The 25,152-nt window shown below is 39.4% G+C and overlaps 1 protein-coding gene across 1 annotated transcript; it reads left to right on the top strand.

Annotated features, from left to right (window-relative positions):
- Positions 1-426: 426 nt before the first annotated feature.
- Positions 427-25,116, top strand: RIPK1 (receptor interacting serine/threonine kinase 1). The gene is made up of 12 exons (XM_054632522.2): positions 427-705; positions 5,067-5,278; positions 6,850-7,003; positions 7,920-8,057; positions 10,416-10,644; positions 11,492-11,641; positions 12,850-12,926; positions 15,961-16,051; positions 18,245-18,805; positions 20,346-20,417; positions 22,248-22,412; positions 23,086-25,116. The coding sequence occupies exons 2-12, from the start codon at positions 5,127-5,129 to the stop codon at positions 23,370-23,372; spliced, it is 2,076 nt and encodes a 691-aa protein (XP_054488497.2). The 5' UTR covers positions 427-705; positions 5,067-5,126; the 3' UTR covers positions 23,373-25,116.
- The last annotated feature ends 36 nt before the right edge of the window (positions 25,117-25,152 follow it).

Here is a 25,152-nt window from a genome sequence, read left to right as displayed (position 1 = left end):
GGGCCACAGTGTGGGAGCGACTGGAATGCCCAGCGAGCTCAGGAAGCAACAAAACCACTTCTTGGGAATTATCATAGTGGCCAGTGAGCTGAGGCAGTGACAGAGTCAACGTCTGGCACCAATCCATTGCATAGAGAGCTCGAGCAGTGACCACAGTCACCGTGTGCCACCTATCACAGTCCCCAAAGGGGTCGACAGACGACAGAGCCATCGTGTGGCAGAGATTGCACTGCCCAGGCAGCTCGACAGGTGACAGGGCCAGGGTGTTGCACGGATCGTAGTTCCCATAGAGCTCGACAGGTGACAAAGTCACGGCCTGGCCACGATCGTGGTGCCCAGTGGCTCAGGCAGCGACAGAAACTCTGCCGGCAGCGATCGCAGTGCTCGTAGAGCTCAGGCGGTGACTCAGTCACTGACGGGGCGGTCCCGCGCCTCTCAGAACCTTCCAAGCCGCCTCCTTCGCTCCGCCTCCCCGGAACGGAGGCATTACTTTAGGTGCCTTAGGGGGCAAACCCCATTGCCAGCGGCGCCCCGGGAAGCTGTTGGGGCCTCCGAGGCCAGAGCGCGGTAAGGCAGTAGCCCGGAGCGGGAGCAGCTGGAAGGGCCGTGCTGCTGCACCGAAACCGAAACCACGGCGGCGACCCCGCCAAGGGGGGTGCGAAGGCGTCGCCACGGTGTGATCCGGGACGGCTGACGGGTTCCGAGGTGAGGTGGCTCGGTGTCGGTGTAGCGCTCCGTCCCATCCTGCACCGCCGTGGAGGGGCTCACGGGGAAGGGGAAGCGCCGGGCGGGGGAGCATTGCGTACGAGAGGAGGCGGCAGCAGGAAGCCGCCGGGAGGAGAAGGGCGATATGGCAAATCAGCCAACGAGGAACTAGGCCAGAGCAGCTCTGCTTTAGGGCTTCCCGGCTCCTCGGAGAGTAGGCGCCTCTGGCTGCGGCCAGGCCGCAGGGGCTGAGCGGGAGCGCCCGTCTCCGACAGCTACGGCCCGGTGTGGCGCCGCAGCCGAGACAGCCTTTCCCGATTCCCTTACGGAATCGTTTCTGCGACCAGAACCGACTGTAGCAGCTTTGCACGGGTATTGGCTACTGCACAGATCCCATCCTTTCCTCTTCCCACGCTGCCTCTGCTCCTGTGAAAACTTCTGTTGCATAACACCTTTGTTTCCCTTGAATTGGCTTCTCCTCCCCTTCCCGTGGGATCCTTTCTGTAAACTGCTAACTACCTGACACAGGTATTTTCTTTGCTATTTCCAAGAGAAAAAAAGAAAAAAAAAAACCTTCCTTAGTGAAAAGATGCATCAGGTGAAAAATCTGAGCAGAAGGGAAAGGTTTGGATGGAGTGGGTTATGACATTTACAGCAACAGATCTGAGATACCCTGTTTTGAATCATCATTGACACAGGCAATATTTTTGTTATCACCTGCACACCTGTAGCAGCCTTTCTGTTTGCCTCCTGTTGGTCCTTTGGGTACACCAGCTTTGGCTTCTGTTCTTCATTCCATTCCATTACTGACTGATAACTCAGCGGCCACCAATTTTGCTACTTGTAAAGGTGCTAATTTTCTCCAATTAAAGTTTATAGCACCTCTTAAGAACTTAGGTGCTGGGAGCATCATTAGACTACAAAGGCTCCATGTTCTTTCATATTACTGTGCTAATGTGCTCAGCCCTCCTCCTTAACCATGCAGGTCACATCATTACAGATTTGTAACTGCATCAGATCAGTTACAAATCGTTAGAACTGAGCAAAGCACTTTTGAACAGTGATTAGGAATATCACATGATGAGCTAATGTCCAGGTTATGATTCTTGTGACTTTATATGCCCTTTAGGCATTAAAGGAGAGGACATAACCATGGCGTTAAAAAGAAAAATGCCACAAAGACACTTAGCACTGTATTATCCTCTTCTAGAGAACACCAGCCATACTGGTGGACAGAAATTCCTCTCTTCTAGCAACTGGTATTAAAAATTTTCATAACACATGTTGGTACTTGGTATATATGAACCCAACTGAATACAAGTGTTCAGAATAGTATACAGAAAAAACTGCTTTATAATGAATCAAGTACACAGATGACAGCTACTTGACAGAACATAAATTAACCACTAGAAGTATGCATAGCTTCTGTAAGGGTTGGCTAAATTAAGCTACAAAATTTCTATTATCTTAATCACAGATATGTAATTCATGAATTGGTGTGTCCTAAGTACTGAGGATACATATAAATTACCCGTATTTCAATAAGAAGCAGTAAGGTTGGAGTGAACCTGAGTCTTTGAGGTTCTGTCCTTGGTTTTTTATAATTTGACATTTCAACCTATCATAAACCAATATCTCATGTTAAATAGCACACCAGAATAAGTAGTCTTTGCTTTAAAGACTAGCTAGACATGGTTTCCTGTGATATTCATTCTACAAAAAAAAAAAAAAAAAAAAAACAACAAAAACAAAACAACTCTGGGTTTGAAATAAGTCATCAGATCAGACAGCTTCTATTCAGAGTACCTCATTATTAAATAAGAACACCAAAAAAAGCAGTAGCATTTTACTATGCCCATGGGGAAGGTTCCCTCCCATCTAATAAGAAAATTCTCTCTTCTTGAATGTTACCCAGTTCATTTCAACAGACACATTATGATTTTAGAAGTTACTACATCTTTTGAATTTCCAAGACTTTTGGTCATAGTGATTACATGTGGCTTGGTCGGAAGGAATAGGTAATTAACATTATAAACAGGAACAAGGAACTGCATTGGTTGCAGTTTTGGGCAGAGATATTTTTTGCCAGGCTATATGGTATCGAATGCCAGTCCCAAGCTATCAGTGGTATTAATGCAACTTTAGAGATTCACCATTCAAAAATGCACATCTACTTTGCATTCACAAGAAAAGCATGTGCAAGTCTTATAACTACTACCTAGCTGCATAATTGCTGTTAGCATGGAAAAATTAATATACATAAGTGACTTCAAACTTATTCTTGGAAGGGAGACCCAGATAAAGAAGCAAAATGTTAGTTTATGCCATGTTTGACTCTGATGACTGAATTTAGGCCCCATGTACATATGACATCCACCCCATCTGCACAAAAGTCAGTATGACCATGCCAACAAATCCAGAGAACCATCACCAGAAACATCCAGGACTCAGCTATGAAAAGCAGCAATGGCACTGCTGAGTCATTTGTTGCCTGCTATTTGATTGGCTGTAAAGGAGAAACCAAACCCAAACAAAACAAAAACCCCAAAACAAACAAACAAAAACGTGACAAAAAACCAAAAACAACCCCCCAGAAAAACCCCTACCACAACAAACAAAACAAGAACAATTTCCTTTAATCATTATTAGGCATAGTAGGACTTACCTTCTTACTAAATGAATGCAGCCATAGCCTCAGGCCTGTGCTCATAATGCAGGCTAGCACTGCAGCAAAACAAAGCATGCATCATTTTGAAGTCCATAAAGCCAAAGCAGAAAACTCTGAAGAGAGGACACTGCTCTAGGTGTAGGGAGGTTGTTCCCTATCTGTGCTACAGCAGCCTGTAGAGTCTATATATGCTCTTTGAAAAGAAAGCTCTTGCTTTATCTCTTCTACAGGCAAATTCATAATTTTTTAAAAAAATAATTTATTCTTCCCTGTTTTGGTTGGTCAGTATTGAACTGATCAGACCATTTCCAACTCAGCACTGAAATGTCTCTCTACCTCAGGTACCTACTTTCCACACACACTAAGTCCTTAGATCCCAGGTTTCCCAAAGAGGGTGTGGTAATGAGGCAGTCAAAATTAGGCTACAGCTGATGTTCACAACAACATTAACCAATTTTTTCAATTAGAGATTGGATGATACAAGTGCACAATAGTTTACAGGAATTGGCAGTCATTTGTTGGTCTGGAAAAACTTGGGAGTCCCTTTGCTATACAATTTAGAGCTCTTAGTTACCCAGAGGCACCAATCTAGTGTTGCTGGTAGTGGCACTTAGAGGTGGTGCCTTTCTCCCAGCTCCATCTGTGTCTGTGCTGTAGTTACCCAAGATGAGTGCAAAATGAACAGCCCTGCCAGTCTCTTGCACTTTGTCTTTTCTCAGCAAACTCTTTCTTTACCTGATATAAGGTGCTTAAGTTAAAAACTTAGTGAGGGGGGAAAAAAGCAGAGCTTGTTGGCTCGCACCAGTGCTAGCAAAGCAGCTTGCTGGCATGTGCTGAAGGCAGGGGCTGTCTAGACTGGGAAACATTAGGCAAGAGAGTACTGCAGCCTTATCAAAGGATTAAAATTATTCTGGCATCCACTTGTGCTTACTTACCTATTACCTATCTGTTACTTACCCATTTCATAGGATCCCCCAAACTCTTTTTTTGTCTTGATGCACTTAGGAATTACTACAAGCCTTCATAATTTCTTTGTTCCTCTTCTCTTTAATGGGCAGAGGAGAAGTTGCCATACATATTCTTTCCTAGCACTTGTCACCTTGAGATCATGTGCAAATAAGTTTCCAACAGAAGCTGAGTCCTTCATTTCACCCTCCATTTGGTTGTTTGGCTTAAGCTTTAAGCAAACCCTTTAGAGCTAGGTTTGCAAAGATGCCTAAAAGATAGTTTAGGGTTATGTAAGAATCTGGGCACCTGAGAGGCCCGTGTACAGGCAATTCAGAAAACAAGATACCTATCAGAATCATTAGGCACTACCTGCCTTTGGGACCATGGCTTTTTTTGGTTTTTCTGGGGTTTGGATTTTGCACATATGAAGGGTAGGGACAGTACCGATCTACTGTATATTGTATGGATAAAAACTATTTATCAGCAGCACTTTGAGACTCTCCAGTGAAGAAATTATTTATCAACTGAAGAAATTATATTATCAACTGAATATAACTGTAGTGGGTTGACAGCATTAATCTTTAGGTCTGATTCTGTGAGAACTGCAGCATTTTTGGTTTCCAACTGAGCATTCATAAGGGTCACGAGAGTTTATATTTCTGTCCCACTCCTTCAATGTACACTTATTTAGTGGAACAGCTGAATGCTTTCAATGACACTTCATTTTCTCTCTTTTATACTGCAGGTCCAGGAACACGAGGGTGCTTGATTTTGTTTTCATTGCTAAGCCATAAAGACTGCAGCCATGTCTCTGGAAGACATCCACATGAACACCAAGGATTTGCTTGAAAAGAAACAACTAGATGCTGGAGGATTTGGAACAATTTCTTTATGCTTGCACAAGAAATACGGATTTGTAGTATTAAAAAAAGTGTATACAGGACCACAGCGCACTGAGTAAGTTCTAGATCTCAGTTCTGATTTTCACTTCAGTTGGTCTAAGTCCTCTAAATTCAATTAAGACAAACCTAAATGGAGTGTAATAATTTCAGGTCTTTGGCTTCTGGAGATACTTTATGTGGGGAAAAGAAAACAATACTAACAGCTGTCCTGCAAATTTTCTCTTTTTTTCCCCTCTCTTGTTAAGAATCAAGAGGACTCCTGCACACTTAAGGAAATGCAGGAACTCAGTGGCCACACGATATTTTCTAACTTGCAGATATGTTTTCAATGAAATTGTCCAACTGTAGATGTCCACTAGGAACTAAATGCACATAAATTATCAGCAGGACTCCAACCTCATGTGTGTTAATACCACGAATGTAAACCTGTCTCTCTTGAGAAAGAGCAAGAGGAGAGTGAGCCAAGCCCACTGATTTAATTCAAAGATTGAATGTTGATTTCAGTGGATTCAGGTCACATTGCAGCTCTACTACCTTGCAGCCATAACAATCCTAAAACTCTCCCATGAGTCATCCACTAGAGAGAGACAAAATTCCATGTTTTTTTCTGCTTTGGGTTATGATAAATAAATTAACTGAGTTTTTATTTTGCTGGTAGAAAGCAAATTAAGTATCTAGTAGTTTGCAGCCTGCAATGACAGTTTGGGATGACCACAGTTAGAATGGACTAGCCTGCCAAGTGTATTTTTGGGTTTGTGTTTTTATTTTTTCATTACATAGGCTCATAATTTTGTTATTTCTTAAAATATTGAACCGTAAGTCTTTAGCAACATTTTTAACTGAGCCTAATGCAAACAAAACAACCAGTTTCTTCTCTAGTAATACAGAGGAACACAGATGGAGAAGGCAGTTTCCTTTTAAGTCAGAGGGTAGGAAAGCATTAGCAAGCAGTATAGTTTCAATATTTTCTTACATCCTTCCATCTGATGACTAGAACAGGAACAATAATAAAAATACCATCTCTTCTATTCATTATATAATGGATATTTATCCTTTTTTAAGACCCTTAGAGAGCTCCCAGCTATGTACCTCTGATTATTGATGGATTGTACTGAGGCCAAGGTAATTGTTAAACCACTAATTGTTAGCAAATGCTGTCATCAATTAGTATGTGTGTGGCTCCCTTGTAACAAATCCATTTTGAACACGAAGCCCTTTGGAAACAAGACCTCTGTAAGTTACCTGTACAAGAAGTAGTGGAGTGCATCTTGATCCTTCTTGTTCCAAGGCTCTTTCAGCTCTGCTCAGTTCTCACCCCAGTTAAAAGATTTGGACATCCAGAGCTACCTACAAGAAGAAAGCTTATGCAGTTTCTGAAAAGCAGGCCTTAAAATCAGACTGAGGAGACAGTCTCTGTTTAAGGCATTTGAGCAGAATCTTAGAGAATATAACCTGGCATGAACAAATCTGTATCAATTAAAAATCAGCTGAAGGTATGGTAAATCTTGCAGGGGTTTAGGGATGTTGACATTTTTGGCCACGGTTTTCATAATGAATCAGTGTGATTGTCATCCCTTTGTTCTTTCTGGGCTGGCACCTAAATTCTGTGTAATTTTTGTTTTACAGGTACAATGTTTCCCTTCTTGAAGAAGGCAGGATTATGCGCAGACTGCAGCATGACCGCGTGGTAAAGCTGCTCGGTGTCATTTTGGAAGACGGAAACTACTCACTTGTGATGGAGTACGTGGACCGGGGGAACATGATGAAAGTGCTACAGAATGTGAGCAGTCAATTATTTCATCCCTTAGGGTTGGTGAGCTGTCTGAAAGGGACAGGATGTTACTGCCATAGTCAGAGAACAGAGTCTTTAATTTCTTATTCTTCTTTTTGTATTAAAAAGCCAGTGGCAGCACTGCTTTCTCTAGAGACAGCAGACAATGGCTTTCCTTTGCATCACAGAGGACAGACCAATTACAGATTAAAAAGTTCTAGAAGGGCTGTAGAGATAAGTGGAGAGTTTGCTAAATATGTAGCAAATATTTTTAAATATGGAGTAACTCTAGAATTATTTTAATACCAAAATTTCAATCCAAGAAGGACCTTAGAGCCATAGAATATCCCTAGTTGGAAGGGACCTTGATAGATCATCAAGTCCAACTTGTACAGGACAACCCCAAAAATCACAACCACCCTCTGGGTGAAGAATCTTCCCCTAATATCCAACCTAAACCTTACCTAATCCAGCTTTGTGCCATTCCTATCACTGACCATCAGAGAGAAGAGATCTGTGCCAGTCCCGCCGCTTCCCATCATGAGGAAGCTGTAGACCATGATCAGGTATTCCCCCAGTGTCCTCCAGGCTGAACAGACCAAGTGACCTCAGCCCTTCCTTATACGGCTTCCCCCCAGATTTTTCACCATCTTTGTGCCTTCCTCTGGAGACTCTCTAATGGCTTTACATCCTTCTTAAATTGTGGTCAAAACTGCACATAGTATTCAAGGTCAAGCCATACCAGCGTGGAGTAGAGTGTGACAATCACCTCCCTCATTGAAAAACTGGTGATGCAGGTTTTTCTTACCATAGCTTAAACAGAGGTACCCTTGGGACTGAGGAACTTTTTTTTAAAGACCGAGTTTTAATTTGATTGTTGTAGTTGCATTTTTTAATAGATGGAACTTCTTGTTCTTTCTTTTAGCTCTCAGTACCTTTGTCAGTGAGAGGGCGTTTCGTGCTGGAAATCACAGAAGGAATGCTTTATTTGCATGAGCAAGGCTTTGTACACAAAGACCTAAAACCAGAAAACATCCTTGTGGATAGAGACTTCCACATTAAGGTATTTGTTAAAATGTGAATGGAGAAGGTTGGTGATTTGGGTTGAAGAACCCACTACAGCCCTGCTGGTTAGAGTTCCTAACTTGGTGGATTTGGTAGCTTAATGCCTCTGTAGTTTAGTGAGTTATCACTGAGAGAGTGTTCCCTGGATCGCTGAATTATGGTGGCCTATACAACCTCTGAGTCTGAGATTTGTACAGTATTCCTCCAACTGTGGAAAAAAAAAATCACTGAGGGCATTAAAAAAAATAATGTAAATAACAAGCCATAAACAACATAAACATAACATAACAATTACATAAAAAATTGCTAATACAGAGTTTTAAACAAAATAGAATGTTTTATGGATGATGTCTTTTGTCCTTTATTGCTGTAATTTCTCCTCCTGCCTCCACTTCCTTTTTTTTTTATTCCTTTCTTTCTTTCTTCTATTATCTTCTCTTTTGTATCCCTCTTTTCCCTTAGTCATCATTTTAAAATGACATCCAGGAGCTACCAAAAAACCCCATCAGAACACTACTTCAAAGAATGGTTTATAAGCCTATTCCAAAGCCCTTCTATTAACTTTAGTGGGGTTTTGGATCAAGACACATAAATATAGAGGCTACTGTGGAATAAACCTGAGGGGAATTTGCAGCAGTCCTCATCAAATATCCTGTCTCTGGTCAAGGTGAGTTGTTAAAAAAATGACCCCATTACAGTTTGAAACTATAGAACAAATTTCTGTGAAGAGAACTCTGTCATTTTCTATTTCTCACACATAAATTAGTAAGTAGTTCTTTGACAAGGTTAATATAATAGCAAGTGCAGTATGAGCAGCTTGCAGATAAGAATTACAAATTTATTTCTTGTTCGAAAATAAAAATCTCATCATGATCTACTTTAAACGTAGATTGTATGGGGAGTTGGGTTTCATCTCTCTTATATAGACAGGACCAAACTAGGCTATGATCACATTTCATGACAAACTGATCTGGAACACAGGATCAAATTCAGAATCAGATAAGACTTCCTTAAGTAGCTTGATCAAAAATACAATTTAAGGCAGCTGTTGTATTATCAATCTGCTTGAATGTGTCTAACATTGTCAATAATTAGAAAGGGCAATAGTTGTTCCAGGAAATTGTAAATGTAGAAAGATTTGTCATATCCTTCTCTATCACTACACATGAACCTGGACTCCTACTTCCCCAGCAGAATGTTGCCCAGATTTTCCTCTGAATACGCAACCTCTAAACATAGCCCAGGGCTGCAGAAATTCAAGAGGAATAATAAGCTAGTTAGAGGCAATAAGAGAGAAAAGTGAGTTAGAAGTGAGGCAAGGTGTCATCTTGCTTTTATCTGAAGTAATTGAGTTACATGACTCTGTTTGACAGCTGCCTATGGCCAAGAGAGACAGGCCCATTTTCTTTCAGCTTTCCTCTCCTGTTGACCTCCTGTTCCCTTGTGTTAGCACTGGTGCTAATGTGAACAGCCTGTCTTGATTTAGGAAGCCAAAGCAGCAGATTACCATTTACCTTGTTGGCAGTGCTATCCTTCTGTTGGGGAGCACTTGGTTCAGCAAGCTGCTTGACTGCCTTGCGCCAGGTCTTCCCAGGTAAGTGTCAGTCCTGGAACAAGAGGAACAGAGGGAGCACATAATGGGAAATGGGGGGAGAGAAGGGAAGGATTACTTGCTTCATCACCAGCCATTTCAAAACTGCACCCTAAAGTTTCAATGATAGCACATTGTCAAGCACACAGTACCCAGGTATCTCTGCTTTAACCTATTCCATGCTATTCTTTTCCATGTCTCTTTGTCATACATATCACATCATTTTAGAGCCTCTTCTTTCCCTCTTCTGAAGGAAGATCTAAGGTGGTTGAGTTAAATGGAATCTGAATGGAAAGGGTAGTGAGAGAGAAGGCATATCTGCCCATCTCATAGGTTGATTCTAGGTTTGAATCTTAGATTCTTCTCCTATGAATCTTCTGTTCTCCTATGAGTGCTGCAAGCAGACCTCACATAAGATTGCCAATATGTGTGAAACCAAAGTTCTTCTATCCTCACATTGTGCAAATGTTCTACACTTACACAATATGAGGATAGAAGAAATAATAAAAGTTCAGCCTTATGGCTCCCAATTGGCAGTGATGCTTTATTTAGAAGAAAAACCAAACCAACCAACCAAAGAAAAACAAAAAAATCAAATCGTTTGTTTTCCTTTTTTAAGTTGTATTTTTTCACTATTTAATTTTTAGATAAGTTATTAGACTTAAGTTATTGGGCTATTAAGACTTGTTAAAATTGACACTGAATGCAATACTTGTTTATCTCCTCTTCATTACAGCGCTTGCTCTGATGTGTCTCATTTTTCAGATTGCAGATCTCGGTGTTGCCTCCTTTAAGAGCTGGAGCAGGCTGACCCAAGAAGAAACTGTCCGACAGAAGCAAATGAAGAGCACCTACCAGAACAATGCTGGGACTCTTTTCTATATGGCCCCAGAGCATTTACGCTCTGTTAATGCTAAACCAGTGGAGAAATCAGATGTTTACAGCTTTGGCATTGTGATCTGGGCAATTTTTGCTAACAAAGAGCCATATGAAAGTATGTTATTTCCCAAAGGATGCTACCAGAAATATAAGTTACAAATATTAAGCATTTAATGTAATAAAATTAAGATTAGTGGATTGCATCACCCATGGCCTAGAATAGCACTGGTTTGGCACCTCATGGCCAGTCAGAGGAATTAGTTGCATCATTCCTGACTTCTAAGCATGGACAAGAACCTCTGAATGAAATGCAGCCATAAGCTGAATCTGCTCACATCTACATGGTGTGGGCACAAACCAGACTTGGTGGTAGAAATTAGGCAAACCTCAGATGGGCCAGGATGGAAACTTTCTTTGATGGACACTATTTCCTGAGGTGGATTAGTTACACATGGAAATGAGAATGATCTCACAATCAGTTAGCAATTCTCAGCTGTGTGGTGCTGATTTCTCAACATGCACCAATGGGCTTATGTAGAATGATAGGAGCCAGCTGTGGAATTCCAGAGTAACAGTAATGTTTATAGTTTTGAATGGATTTTTTGCTATTTAAATGACTAAATGTTGCCTGCGTGGCCATCTTTGTGTTCATATCTAGTGCAGAGCTGATGCACCTGAGAAGCAGGTTCTAGAGAGGTACCTCTGTCACCCTTACTCACACTATGCATGTCTTACATATAAAAGTAAATCCATTGATCTTAAAATAAATCTCTAATCCATAGAAGTCAGGGCAGTGGATTCAAATTCACTAATATAAAAGATTTGTAACTGTAATCTGGACCTCTTTGAAATCCTGTTTTACATACCCACAAACACACAGGGAGCTATTTCATTGTTTCTTTTACCTATGGAAAGGTAGCAAAACCCATGAGCAGAACCTGATAGGAAATTTTATTTTTCAGATGGTATAAATGAAACCCAGATTTGCTTTGGCATCATGAATGGAAACAGACCAGACATAAAGGAGATCACTGATAAATGTCCAGCACAAGTTATTGACTTAATGAAGCAATGCTGGGATGAAGATTCAGAGAAACGTCCAACCTTTGCAGGTAAGGCATTACTTTAGGATTTGTATTTGTTTGTGTCCATTGATAGCTTATAATGCAGCAAAATATTTCAAGAGTATTTTCCTCTTGAAATAAGATGGGGTGTTTTTTGAAAACTGAAATAGCCATGCACATAATCTGCTCTTTGGTCATAGTACAAAGTATGCTCTTTGTACTATGACCAAAAATGGGATCTGATCCAGCATTTGCAGGTTTGAAAAATCCTAGTAAGTGAATGGAGCTGTTTAAGACACTTTATCCTTGATAATTTCTTTTCAGCATAGTATAATCTTATTGCTGAAACTTACATAAAAACTGACATCAAGGGATATAGTATATCTTGACCGTGACTGAGAAAATATCCTATTCAAAATACTCTAGATTCAAAAGCTGTCCTAGTTATCCTTCCATAAGCAACGTGACTGACTCTGATAGCTAATCATCCTTTCACATGGTCAGATGGCAAAACACTTCCAGTCAGTAGAAGTCTTGGCTGAACGGTCTGGGAAGGAGGCTAAGAGCAAATAAGTAAAAATTCTATATCTCATTGTCTCTCCTTTCTGCCTCAATACATAGTGCCAAAAAAACCCCAAACAAACAAAAAAACCAAAAACACCCCAACAACCTGGAAAACTCGAAAACAACAAAAAGAGGAAAAAAAAACCAACCTACAAAAAAGACCCCAACAAATAACAGGAAACTGAGGTTTATATTTAGACTGGGGCACCAACAGCTTCATATACAGGCATGTATTTAAATGCTCAGAGGAAATGTGTATCCCATGAGGAACCCACCTACTATCTCCATATTAAACATATATAATCTACTTAAACATATATAATCTACTGCTAATAGATTAAGTTTATGCTTGTATTGGATCTTAGCTTCTAATTTTCCCATATGCAAGCCAAGGAAAGATGCTCTCAGCCACTGATCATAGACAGATTTCACCATAGAAACCAATACAACAACAACAACTCCATAGAAGTCATCCTGTTCTTGTTACTGTTTGAGACTAAATGTACCATGTGAACAAATTACAAATGTATGTATTTGCTTGACTGCCTTGCACTAGGCTTGCACATGGCTTTCTTGTTTCTCACATTATAGAAGTCTTCATTCTTCATTCCTTTTCCATCAAGATTGTTAACAGTACAAGTCACTTATTTTCCTTTGAAAACCATTTTCAGTTAGTTCTTTTATTTTTGCAGAAATCAGTGAAAGATACAAGCCATTTTACTATGAAGAGCTAGGAAAAAATATTGAAGAAGATCTGAAGAATTTAAAAGTGAGTAGCTTTCTAAGCATTTTAAATTTCCCCACATTCCTTCTTCCCAACCCCAATTATGGCCAGATTCTGCCACTTCAACACTGATCATGCTTAACTGATATCATTTCCTGCTGTGATAAAATAGCTGGATTTGTGAATGAGGGCAGAGCACTGCATGTAATTTATCTCAGCCTTCAGAAGGTTTTCAACACTCTCCCCCAAACTACTCTTGTATCCAAGTTCAGATGTTGCTGTCTGGATGAGTAGATGAAAACAGGTTGGATGGTGAGTCCCAGAGGAGAGCAGTTGATGAGTCCTACTTCACCTGCAGGCCAAAAGCAGCTGCAGGAGTGCAGGGGGCTGGGACCTGACCTGGTTTACTCCTCTGTCAGTGACCTGACAGAAACAATGAACACACATAAGGTGTGCACCAAACTAGAAGGGCTAATCAAGACAGTCACAAGAACAAGGCTGATAGCTGCAGGCTGGAGGAATGTGGTGACAGAAACCTTGTGAAATTCAGAAAGCACAAGAGGAATGCTGGAATTAAATAACCCCTGGCTTCAGTGCCAACCAGGGGTTGCCCAGCCAGGGAGCAGCACTGCCAAGAAGAACCTCAGGGTGGTAAAGAGCAGCGACCTGGGCAGCAGCCACAGCCTGCCTGGCACCAGCAGTGTCACAGGCAGCAGATCTGCTCAGACCTTGTTAGTCCTAATAGGAGATGGGAATTCAGACATGCAATGGCTTTGGAGGACAAAGAAATAGCAACCTGCTCCTGGTGTGAGGAGTCTGAGAAGACAGAGCCAAGCTCTTCACAGCAGCACATTGTGTGAGGACCAGAGAAAAAAGACAAATACAGAAACAAGAGAGACTCAAACTTGGATGTAAGAGTGAAATTAAAAAAACCCACAACTTTGCCCTCTGAGGAGAGCAGAGCAGTGGCACAAGTTTCCTGAGGAGGTTGTCAAGTCACCATCATTGAAGGTATTTAAACCTGACTGCACAAAGCTCTGAGCTACCAACTCCAGTCCCATAAGTGACCCTGTTTTGAGCAGGAGGTGGGCCCAAGGTCTATTTCCACCTGAGGGGCATGCTGATTCTATGATGGTATTTTGCAAAAGCTCCTCATATATCCACTAAGTCTCACTCACAAAATAAAATGTTATTCATATAAATTAAAAAGTGGCAGAATCTAATTTAAAGTAACTAACATCATAAATTCTTGGCAATTTTTGCCCTGTCTTCAGGCAGTGTCTAATGAGTCTCAGACTGCTTGAGACCAGGAAGGTATTCCACAGTAATATTAACAGGTAAAAGTTAAAATCAGATCGCTTTCCTGAGTGTCCAAGTTGGTTTGTCTTACTTTTCTGACTGTAAGTTTAAAAACTATGATTAAAAGAAAAATTTCCCGACTGAAAATAAGAGAATCATTAAAAAATTGGCTGATAATGGAACCTTTTTATCACAGATATTATGAGTTTCATCACTTGACTGTATAGATTTCACTCACAGACAATACAGAGAGTATTCTTAACTAAGGAAAAAACAAAACAAACTTCCTTGTGAAACCATTCTTTCACTTTTTTTTAAATGCTTCCTTCTCACCAAGTCTTCAATTGTGGAAATAAAAATTACTCATTTCATGTGATGTTTATGAAGCACCAGTAACTGTTCAAAAAAGCAACAGAGTTTTGCAAAGCAAAACCAATGAAACAGATTTCTTGGACTAATTTGATCAAACTCCCAGTATGAACTATATATATGTCTAATTTACGACAGCAACCCCAAATCAGGACCAAGGCAAATTTTACTACATGCATTAGCTCTCTGCAGATGCACCTCTCATATCATAGGGACAAAATGACTATTTAGGAAATGGGCTGTGGGTTTATTACTTTCTCAGGAAGGAAAGCCTCCATTACAATCAGGGCACAGGTTGTGAACAGTGGATCCAGGGCAAGTCACTGTGTGAATTACAAGTACAGCTTCAGTAGGAAACATGGCTTAGAGAGTTTGGACAGGCAGCCCCCCTGCTGCCTGCCCAGCAATCATGGAAGCCTCCTAACTAAAAGGATCACAGAATCACAGAATGGTTGAGAATGAAAGCAACCAGAAGTCATTTGGTTTAACCCTCCTGTTCAAACAATTCCATTACTCAAGTAAAATCTAAGGACCTATGGTTGTAATGTGTCTTAGAATGTTACCTTTTGCTTTTGGAGGGAAGTAATTTTTTTGGGAAGAGAGAGGTAAGAATTGTTGATTTTTAATCTGTGAAAGTACTTATCGGGTTTAATTTAAAAAAATACTAACACAAACTCTGCTTTTGGAAATTATTTTATGAGTAAGCAGCACTTGGGGAAGTTGAGAAATAATTTTTGCAGGTTAATAAAAAATTACTTCCAGCAAAGCCTGAATAATGGGAACATCAAAAGAGTAGAACAGGAGTAGATTTTGCCTTCACTCTAGTTAAGTGAGGATGAGGGTTATAGAAAGGAAATTGCACTGCTTTTTTCTGAAAATTCATTCTAAACTCCTCTTTTCTAATAATCTTCATAGAAGTCAATGTGCCTATACCTGAATGTTAATTATTTCTCACCTCTTCTTCCCTATTGATGAATGAACTTATTAAATATAGATCCACAGATCAGGATGCATGTTTACTACCTTTACCTCAGCAGCATCCCCTCACTAAGATTGCTTGCCAAAAGTCTGGCTATTAAATATAGGTCAGATTATCCAGAGCCACTCTGGATTAAATTCACATTCATGTTGGCAAAGATATTGTTTGGCCAAGTCAGAGTACTATATACTGCTGTTATACTGCAGTCCTCCCTCCCTTCATTGAAGAAAAGATTTTGCCCACCTGTAGCAAAGCAATGGGTATTTCCTGTCAGGCTGTGCTTTCTGAAAGAGTATGGGACCTTTTGCCAGAGACAGACAGAATCTGTTCATCCAGGTCACATCACAGTGAAGCTGTGCTGTTTCATATTCTACAGGTAGTCCCTTTGTTTAAGCTTTTGCCTATAATTTGATCATTTGTTCTCATGTGCAGATAATGCAGCCTGAATCAAATGAACTGCTGCATAGCATGGAATCCCTTCAAATAGATGCTGCCCCAGCAGATACCAGCAATGGTCAAGTAGGTAAGTCACTAGCACATAATTATTCTGTGTATGTGCCAAAGATAAAGTTGAGTACAAAGCAAGTAACCTTACCATTAAGGGTTATGAAGAGATTCAATTATTCAGCACCTCAGAAAGAATTGTAATTACTGAGAAGATGTTATTTGCTCCCAGAAGTTACACTTATAATTTCCATCTCCTTTTACACTCTTATGCTTTCCTCTTCCATGCCAAAAATTTTGTTCAATATTAAGCTTTACGGTGGTCACTTTGATAATTACTTTTCATACTTGATCTTTCTTCTCGTCTTTTTAGTCATGCCAACTGCTTGGTTTATAGGCTTTAATTTCATTAAGACCTTTCTTTTTCCCCCTCCATCGTTTCTTATGAATGCTCTGAATATGACCAAGATACATAATTGTAAATTATTCCTTTGTTTAGGACTTTTCTCTCTAAGGAATCTGAAAAACACTAGTAGACAGGGTTTTTTCCTCTTTTCTGTCATACTTACATCAAATCTTGGATGACTTGCATGTTTGGCAATTTTATAGAGCTGGCTCTCTAATATGTGATAATATATCTAATATGATAGAGTTAGAGTTTTGTAGTAGTGTATCTGGAATTCTCTTACCAAAGTTTCTTAATGTCAAGGGACAAAGGATCTTATTTGCAACACTGATTTACAAGAACTAATAAGAAAATCCAGTAGAAATAAAATTATGCTGAGTTATCTAAGACACAATTAAATTAGTAATGTTAAACTGTAAATGCAACTAATAAATCTTCCCCAAAGCCAGGTTTCCTACAACTGTTCCTCAGTAGAACTGATGGACTTAGGGCAGCCCCACTGCTCTATTTTTAAGTGAGTGTAGTTACATTTCCTGTGCAGAAAGAATCGTGTATGACTGCTGCAGTTTGCAGATGCTCTCAAGTTTTAAGTACAAAAGACTTTGCTGTGAATCTCCACTGCAGAAAGATGCTATCTTGCCAGCCTGTCAGTCAAAGGCAGAGGTTTTTCTCTAGTCAATGGGCATAACTCAGCCAATGGTAGTGAAGGCATCCCACAGGATCTGTTCATACATCTATCTCAGTCTTGCCCTGGAGAGCAGATGCCACATAGTTTATGCTAATACTGAATTGCTAAGAGCTGTCACTTTGGATGGGGTTATTTCTTGTATTAACTATTCCTCCCACTTCCTCTCTAGCAGTGATAGCAAAACAAGCAGAGCAAGTCCTACTGAAGGTGTTCTAATATACACCCATCCAAAGGAACTAGTTTTGGTCCTGCCTAATATGGGCTGAAATAATGTAATTTGGGGGGGACCCAGTTCACTAGCATTATCTGAGCTAAATAGAAGCACATACATACACTTCATTCCAGTTTTACAGTGCTCTGTAAGTGTCCCTTGCTTCAAGCAATGTATGGTATTTTCTAGAAAAGTGTGAAGCTTTCAAAACTTTAAGAAAGCATCTACAGTCCTGCCGTTAAAAAAATAATTACAAGTAGTAACAAACAGATTTTTATGTTTCTTATTTAGTCTCAGAATGCTACAGCATCATATAGATTATAACTCCATCTAGCTCAATTCTGAAGTAGAGCTTCCTTTGATACTGAGAATTAGGTTGAAAGGTATAGATGACACAGACTATTTTATCTGATAGACATTACTTGTAAAAAGGTATTCTTTGGAAGAGTATTCATATCATGACATATCCAGACAGAACATTTTACATAATCATTTTTAAATAAGATTTTAATGACAAATTATTTGTGCTGTATGAAATTACACCTGTTATTACAGTGGCATTATTTTCCATCCTGTTACACCTCAGTTTTGCACTGATCAAACTCTAGTTAATGCCAGAGGAGACACACCAGTAAATCAGATCCTACAAATGCCTCCAGGAATACTTGTTTCAATGGTTGAAAACTTGATATCAATACAAGCAGACCACACAGTGAATTCTCACATTGCTAAAGATAATGAGATTTTAATACTGATAGCTTAAGCAAACCTGTATTTCCTAGATAAAAATCTGTTCTATTTGTCAGTAAAGCTGTGTTTTATTTTATAGACTGTCTTATGCTGGAAGTAATGTTTTACTGAAACCTTTTAGATATACAATAATAATAAAGTAAGTGAATAGGTCATTGCAACAAGTTAAATACTTGCATTTGAATTTTTTCAAACACTTAATGTGCTTTCCTTTCAGATCAGCCTAATTCTCTACACAGCTCCCAGGGTCCCATGACCAGCGAGGTTAACGAAGCCCTGTTTGCTCCCTCCCCTGAGAACCAGCCCATTGAGAGCTGCGAGACCTCATTTGTACCGCCTGATAATCTGGAAAGAAAACTCCAGCATGAATACAACTACCATGCCTTTGGGAGCAGGATGGATAAAGCAGTTCCACCTGTGCTGTACAGCCCTGAAATGATAGAGGAGGAGAGGAGACGGAGAGTTTCCTGCGATCCGTTTGCAAAGCCATCCCCTACTTCTCAACTGAGTGAACTGTATCCAAGAGCTGAAAAAACAGGATCAAACACTAATCCATATTTATGGTCACAGGTAGCTGCAACAACACCAAAACGGAATGTAGATGTTTATTATGGGCCCAGTCCCAACAGTCTTCCAACAGGAAACCTGGTTGATACCTATGGATTGTGTTCAGCCAGTAACTTTAGCCTTAGTAAACCTCCTGTGCCAGAATCTGGACAAAACCTGATGTCACCAACGAATGTAAACTGGTATTCAAAGAATTCAGACACAGATACAGGTGAGATTCGTCCTTCTCCAACACCTATGTTTCTGAAAACACACTTTTCCTCTATTCACTGAAGTGGTCAAGAGAGTTTTGTAGCTCAGGGAACAACCTGCTTATTGCAGGCTGATCCGTAATATAGAAAGGGTGAATTCTTTTCATTAAGTTCTCTTTGTTGACTCAAAGTTAAAACACTGTAGCTTTGACTTCATTATGCTGCTTTCGCTGATGTCAGGCTGCCAATTTCAAATGAACCATTTTTAAAGCATCAGTGTAACAGAAGAGTATGAGACCCAACCAACAGCTGACTCTACCAGCCAAGGAAGAGCAGACAGCAAGTACTGCTAAAGCAGCTCACAAAATCAGGAGCTGCTACCAGTCATTCTAGGAAAGCTGAGGAGAACTTTGACTCTCACAACTGTAACATTCATACCATAGGTTCTACTCGTGAAGAGACACTTGTAGCATTTCAGAAAATAGATACCCATCTATTTTAGTATTTTTTTAGGTAATTTTTAGTTTGGCTTGCAGCAAGCTGAGAGATCCTGAACCTAGGGAGCCAGCAAGGAGCTAAGGCTTGGAACTGGTTTCTCCAGAGAGCTCTGCCTGGTGCTGAGGGAGAGCTCCTGTTGGTGTTTGCTGGTAAGCCATGGAGTAGAAATGTATGGCGACAAAGAGGGAGGAGAATATCGGGCATTAACAAAGCATATAAATAAGTGGTAACTGGAGACCTAGTTACAACTTTGAGGAACTAGAGACAGCATGAGATGCCTGCTCCTAGTCTTGGATATTTTTAGCATGGTGTTATTTTCCAGGTCATCTCACGAGAAAATGCCTAGCTTTTTACAAGCAGAATGCCACAAAGGTGTTATTCTGTTGAATTATTAATGCAGAGGCTGTGATTAGCTGTTTATGTGAGTTTATTTACTGAAATGAATCCGAGGGCTGTCATGTCAGAAGGCAGGCATTAGAATTTTCAACATCACTAATAAAGGAAAACCTTCTGTTTGAAAGAAATAAAGAAAATATTTATTCTAGGAAGACCGTGTGAAATAGTGTAGCAGATACCAGACTGAGGTGCACAAGATCTGCATTTCAGTTCCTCACTGACTTGTTGGGTGACTGTAACCCATCTGCTCTTGCTGCCCCAGTATGAGTTGCAGAGCTCATCTGTGAGCATCCAAAAACTCACACTTGGGAGTTTAAGCTGCATGTATGAGGTATTCAAACTGGCAAATTCCACTCTGTAACTGCAGTGTGCTCTGATCCCACACTGCCAGGTACTCCTACACCCACATGGAATCCCATTGTCCTCTCTGAGATCCAAGGATGGTTAATGCTATTAGTAACTCAGCAAAACCTCAATAAGATCATTGCTTAAACTAGAGTTATTCAAGGAGACACAATCCTGCTAATTAAAAAGCTTCTCATCTCTGTATTAAAGAGCACTGTATACTCACATTGTCACAAATATAGCAGTCATTGTTAAGTATATTTACTTTTCTATTTACATAATGCTTTTGGCATTTCTTTGAGGTTTTTTTCCTTTCTACAGATTACAGGGATTCCACTTCTTTCCCAAGGGGAACATTTGCATACTATCCTAGTGCACCCAGAGTAAGCTCAGGTAAGTGCTGTGGCCTTCATCTGCCCTGGTAGCCAACAGGCTGTGCGTTGCATCCTGACCAGTAAAGCGAAAGACTTAAGAAACTTGAAAAAATTTCTGTTATTGCTTAATACCTCTAAGCATAGCTGAAGTTTTCAGTATCAATAGGTAAAACTTAGTCCTGTTGCTATCAGGACCTAAACACACAATTAAATGTGTAATAGATAAATCAAGGACAACATATTCTTTAATGTAAGAACTTTAAAAATATGAGAGCATTGCAAGATCTCCTGTACACCTAACCTAGTCACTTCCTTAGATCAAATTTCAAGTTGCTGTCACTCTGCCCAGCTCTGGAACCACACACACATTTGGAACACTTTGTTCTATCTTAGTTTGCATTTTAGTACAAATTTCTAGCTACAGGCTTAATGCTGATCAGTCTTCATTGGGGCACAGGTCTCTACAGTTCTACTGGCTTGAACCCCTAAAGTCATAATAACAATGACTTTATTATCCTTCAGGAGTTATTAATATATGCTCCTTTAAAGTTGTGTTGCTTGGGGCACTCTGAATTCTTTAATTAACCCTTTCAAAAGCTTGTCTAGTTTCTAAGTGGTCTAAACTACAAAGAAAACTTGAAAGAAGAGGTTTCTGTCTTCTTGACTCTGCACCCTTTAAATGATGACCCAAACCGGAGAAGCTGCAAAGTGGGAAAGGAGATTTATAAGTGTAGCAATTTTTCCTGTTAATACTGTAATATTGACAAAGTATGTGTATATATTTTCATATGTTATGCTAAATTCATTTTGTTGCCAGATAAGAACATAGCAAATGTGAGGTTTTTTTCTATTTTTAACTACAAATATGATGTGTTTCCTGAGTCCTCTGGCTCTTAAAAAAAATACAGGAATCATAATATTATGAGTAGAAGTAATAATGTTATGAGACATGATAAAATGCATTCCTTTTTTGCAACTTCATCAATCTAATAATGCATACATATAATATTTCTGGCTTGCAGTCCCAGGTTAGCATATATTAAGTATTCTTAGATTTTCATACATAACTATAGATGCTCACACTTCACATTACAACTGAGTGTGTAGCAAGGATGTAACCATGATTCCAGGTGATGAAATACAGAGCTTGGTGTATCATTTTAAGTATCTGTACTTCAATTTTAGACCCAGGTAATGAGATTCACCAGTTAAGCTAGAGTTAGAATGTTTAGTGGAGAATTATCCAAGCAGAGTTCAGAAAACACTGTCAAGAGAACAGAAAACTGACCTCTCCTAAACTGAATAGTGACTTATCTTCATGCTGCATGTGGAAATCAGACAACAGTAAACAAAAGATCAAATTACGTGTTTTACTAATCATATTTTATGAGCAACATGAAACTACATTTGCTGTCATCTTGCAGAACTCAGACATCATAACTGTAAACTTGCACTTACATCCATGAAAAATAAAGCTGAGAGGCAGAAGTGAGCCTTTTAAAATTTAAACAAAAAGAGCATTTGAGTCAAGGCTGACCTCCTGAAGCTGTTAGGCAGCAGAAAACAAGACTGCTACTATGCATTCCCAAGGCACAGAGAACATTATTTACAGTCTAGTAACTATCAGCTTGGTTGTGGCACTCTGTCATAAAATAGACTGGGCTTTCACTAAAGTACACTTCCGTATCACTGCATAGCAAAAATACACTCACAGCACAGTTGACAGTAAATGGTTATTTCTACATCAAGTGCAATGAATATCACTCCCCTTATTAGTGGAACTTTTTCCTCCGTATGTTACTTTTTGACATTTGAACCTTATGCTGTTGTTTGTAAATTTGCGTTAAAGTTCCCTATACAGATGAATCAATCAAGTACAACATAACTAACAGCTCTGGAATTCAAATTGGATCCTACAATCACATGAGAATTGAAGATCAGAATCCGCATGTCAGCACTTGTTCTGTTGCTATGGAAGATATTTATCCTCATTATGAAGCAGTGGGTGTATTTGGTAAGAGAAATATCTCCCTAGTTTTCATGTATTCACCTTATAATTACCTGAGAATCATTTGGTTTCGAATGTATAAAACACGCACTGGCAGAAGCAAGGCTAGGATTGGAGATCCTCACCTGACTTCTAGTTTAAATCATAGAATATCCTGAGGTGGAATGGACCCATGCAGATCATAGAGTCCAGTGCCTGACACAACTCATGGAAAACTAAAAGTTAAACCATGTAAGCAAGAGCCACAACAACTTCATTCAGATAGAAGTTGGACAATTTTGAAATGTAATTTACTTTCATTGATCAATACTGAATTAAACTACCTTGGTGTATTCCTAAGTAACATTTGTGTCTCAGAATATAAAACATATACAACTCTCTAGAAATTCTAGAAAGGGTTTTTTCAATCTTGCAGGTTTAAGTGACAGCCTATGATAGCTTCAGATCAAAGAGCAAATCCAGCAACTGACCCATGAATACACATGTTCTGTCTGGATATTTCTTGCCTGCCATCACTGGGTTATGCTGCCTCCATGAAATCCACTTCTGATTGCATCACTAAGATTCTGTCTCTAGATATTACCAATAAGCATTTGGGGTAGGACAGGAGAGAGAGAGTGAAAGGAACATAAGAACTGTTGAAAGATAGAATTTTCTTACACTCATCTTCTTCTTGCAGACAATACTACTGTCCTGACAGAAAAGCATCTGAATCTAGTGAGAGAAAAGCTGGCTAAGCAGTGGAAGCACTGCGCTCGGAAACTGGGCTTCAGTGATCCTGAGATTGATGAAATTGATCATGACTACGAACGAGATGGACTAAAAGAAAAAGTTTACCAAATGCTGCTCAAGTGGGTAATGAGGGAAGGTGCCAAAGGTGCTACAGTTGGAAAACTGGCCAAGGCCCTCTTTGGCTGCCAAAGACTGGATCTCCTTAGTAGTTTGATGCAAATCCAAGAAGAATAAGTTTACTGAGAACAGACTTTCCAGAGCTCTCCTTTTTGCACAGACATTTGGAACCTATTTTTTTACCCACCAGTTAATACCTCCAATAAATCAAAAAGTTCATGTCACAATATTTCGTCTTCCAAAGGATAAAAAAAGCATCTTCCTTCCATATAGAACGATTGTCCAAAGATAACAACAACAAAATGCAAGACAAATATCAATTCAAGGAGAATGCATTACACAAAATTTCTACATCCTACTCTTGAAGCATGTTGGTAATCTCATTCAGTTCCAAAGACAGACCTGTTGATTGAAAAACTTGTATAGAAACCAAAATCAACCCTTACATTTGCCAAAAGTGCCAATATTTATCATGCCAGTATTTGACTGGTTGAAGTCAATATTTTTAAAATATTTTTACAATTTTTATTAAATACAGATGTATAGAACACCAGCATAAATAAAAGCAAAACTTATTTCTGCCTTTAAAACTCTGTAATTGATATTTTACAGTTATAACGTTGCATTAGATTTTTACATTGTTTGGTAGAAAAGATTTTACAGGGTAAGAGTCTCACCTGCTTTATGAAATAATGAAAAAATACGTTGAATCAGTATGCAATCCAAATTAAAATCTCAAGAATACAAGAGCTTTGAGAAGTGAAAGGTGCCTTATTACCTCTTGACTGAAGACCCATTCTCCTATCTGCTCTGGAGACTCAGTGTCACTACATTCTGAATCTCTTAGGCTGCATTTATATTGGTTAAATGTGCCTGGAAATGTTACTGGATGCTGCGGGTAAACAGGCTACAGCCTGCTGCCAGAATAGCACATTCTTTAAACTTCCAAAATGCTGTGCAAAGATTATTTCACAGTACTCAAGTTGTTTCTGGAGAACACTGGAACAGCTCTATAGTTGTGCCTGGAAATATTCCTTGTCACTCTGACTTCCTAATATTGACATAATTGCACTGTGCAGTATCTATCAAAGAAGAATTACTGCCAGTTTTTTGTCCGAAGAATTATGCCAAACTCTTCTTATGAGGGACAATACCTCCTGTTCCATCAGATTTACAGATATTTCAAGCAACTGTTTTGGAGCTGGTAATTGTTGAAGCTTTACAAAGAGCACTAGGTGTTCATTAGTGTTCATAACTATTCATTTTAATTGTCCAAAAAAAAAGCTAATAACTTAGTGAAGTGCCGTTAGAATGGATTTCTGCTCCTTGATACAGTACCCACCATTTCAGTGGAAGCAAAATGAAACTGTAATCACCATATTTGTCATCTTTAAACCTACTTAAAATATATTGCATTGCCTTACAGTTTTGACTTAGCAACATGCTAAAATTCTATAAACTCTTGAGTACAATATAATGATGTGGTTTATCTGTCTAATGTAATAAGCATACACTTCCCAGAAAAAGAAGAATTATTCTTTAAGCAAATAGAGAGATGGGATATAGGGTGTCTTCTCTACATCAGTCCATAGAGCTACAGCCAACAGTTACTGTGATAATTCATTAAACAGATCCCTGGACAGATCACAAAGTCCATTTATGTTCTGTTAATGCTGGTTGCACCGTACTGCTACATCAATTCCTGACCCTCCATTGGTTTTTAAAGTCTCCCATATCTGCAGTCTTTATTTAAACAATATGCAATTTTTCAATCATAAGATCTTTGTCTTATTTGGTACACAGAATGAATGGCGATCATTTAATGGGTCTACATTAAATGCTTCATTTGCTCATTATTAAAGCAAGTCTGGACCTTACTTTCTGAAGCAACAAGGAC

Source organism: Agelaius phoeniceus, chromosome 1 (assembly GCF_051311805.1).
Source record: "Agelaius phoeniceus isolate bAgePho1 chromosome 1, bAgePho1.hap1, whole genome shotgun sequence".
Taxonomy (NCBI): domain Eukaryota; kingdom Metazoa; phylum Chordata; class Aves; order Passeriformes; family Icteridae; genus Agelaius; species Agelaius phoeniceus.
This window is presented reverse-complemented; position numbering and strand designations above follow the sequence as displayed.

What these genes read in the sequence shown, in the direction of transcription:
- RIPK1 (XM_054632522.2), top strand. Translation starts at nt 5,127, where the DNA reads ATGTCTCTGGAAGACATCCACATGAACACCAAGGATTTGCTTGAAAAG. An exon ending in TGATGAAAGTGCTACAGAAT is followed by an intron (nt 7,004 to 7,919) that starts GTGAGCAGTCAA and finishes TCTTTCTTTTAG; the next exon opens with CTCTCAGTACCTTTGTCAGT. An exon ending in GAATTCAGACACAGATACAG is followed by an intron (nt 18,806 to 20,345) that starts GTGAGATTCGTC and finishes TCCTTTCTACAG; the next exon opens with ATTACAGGGATTCCACTTCT.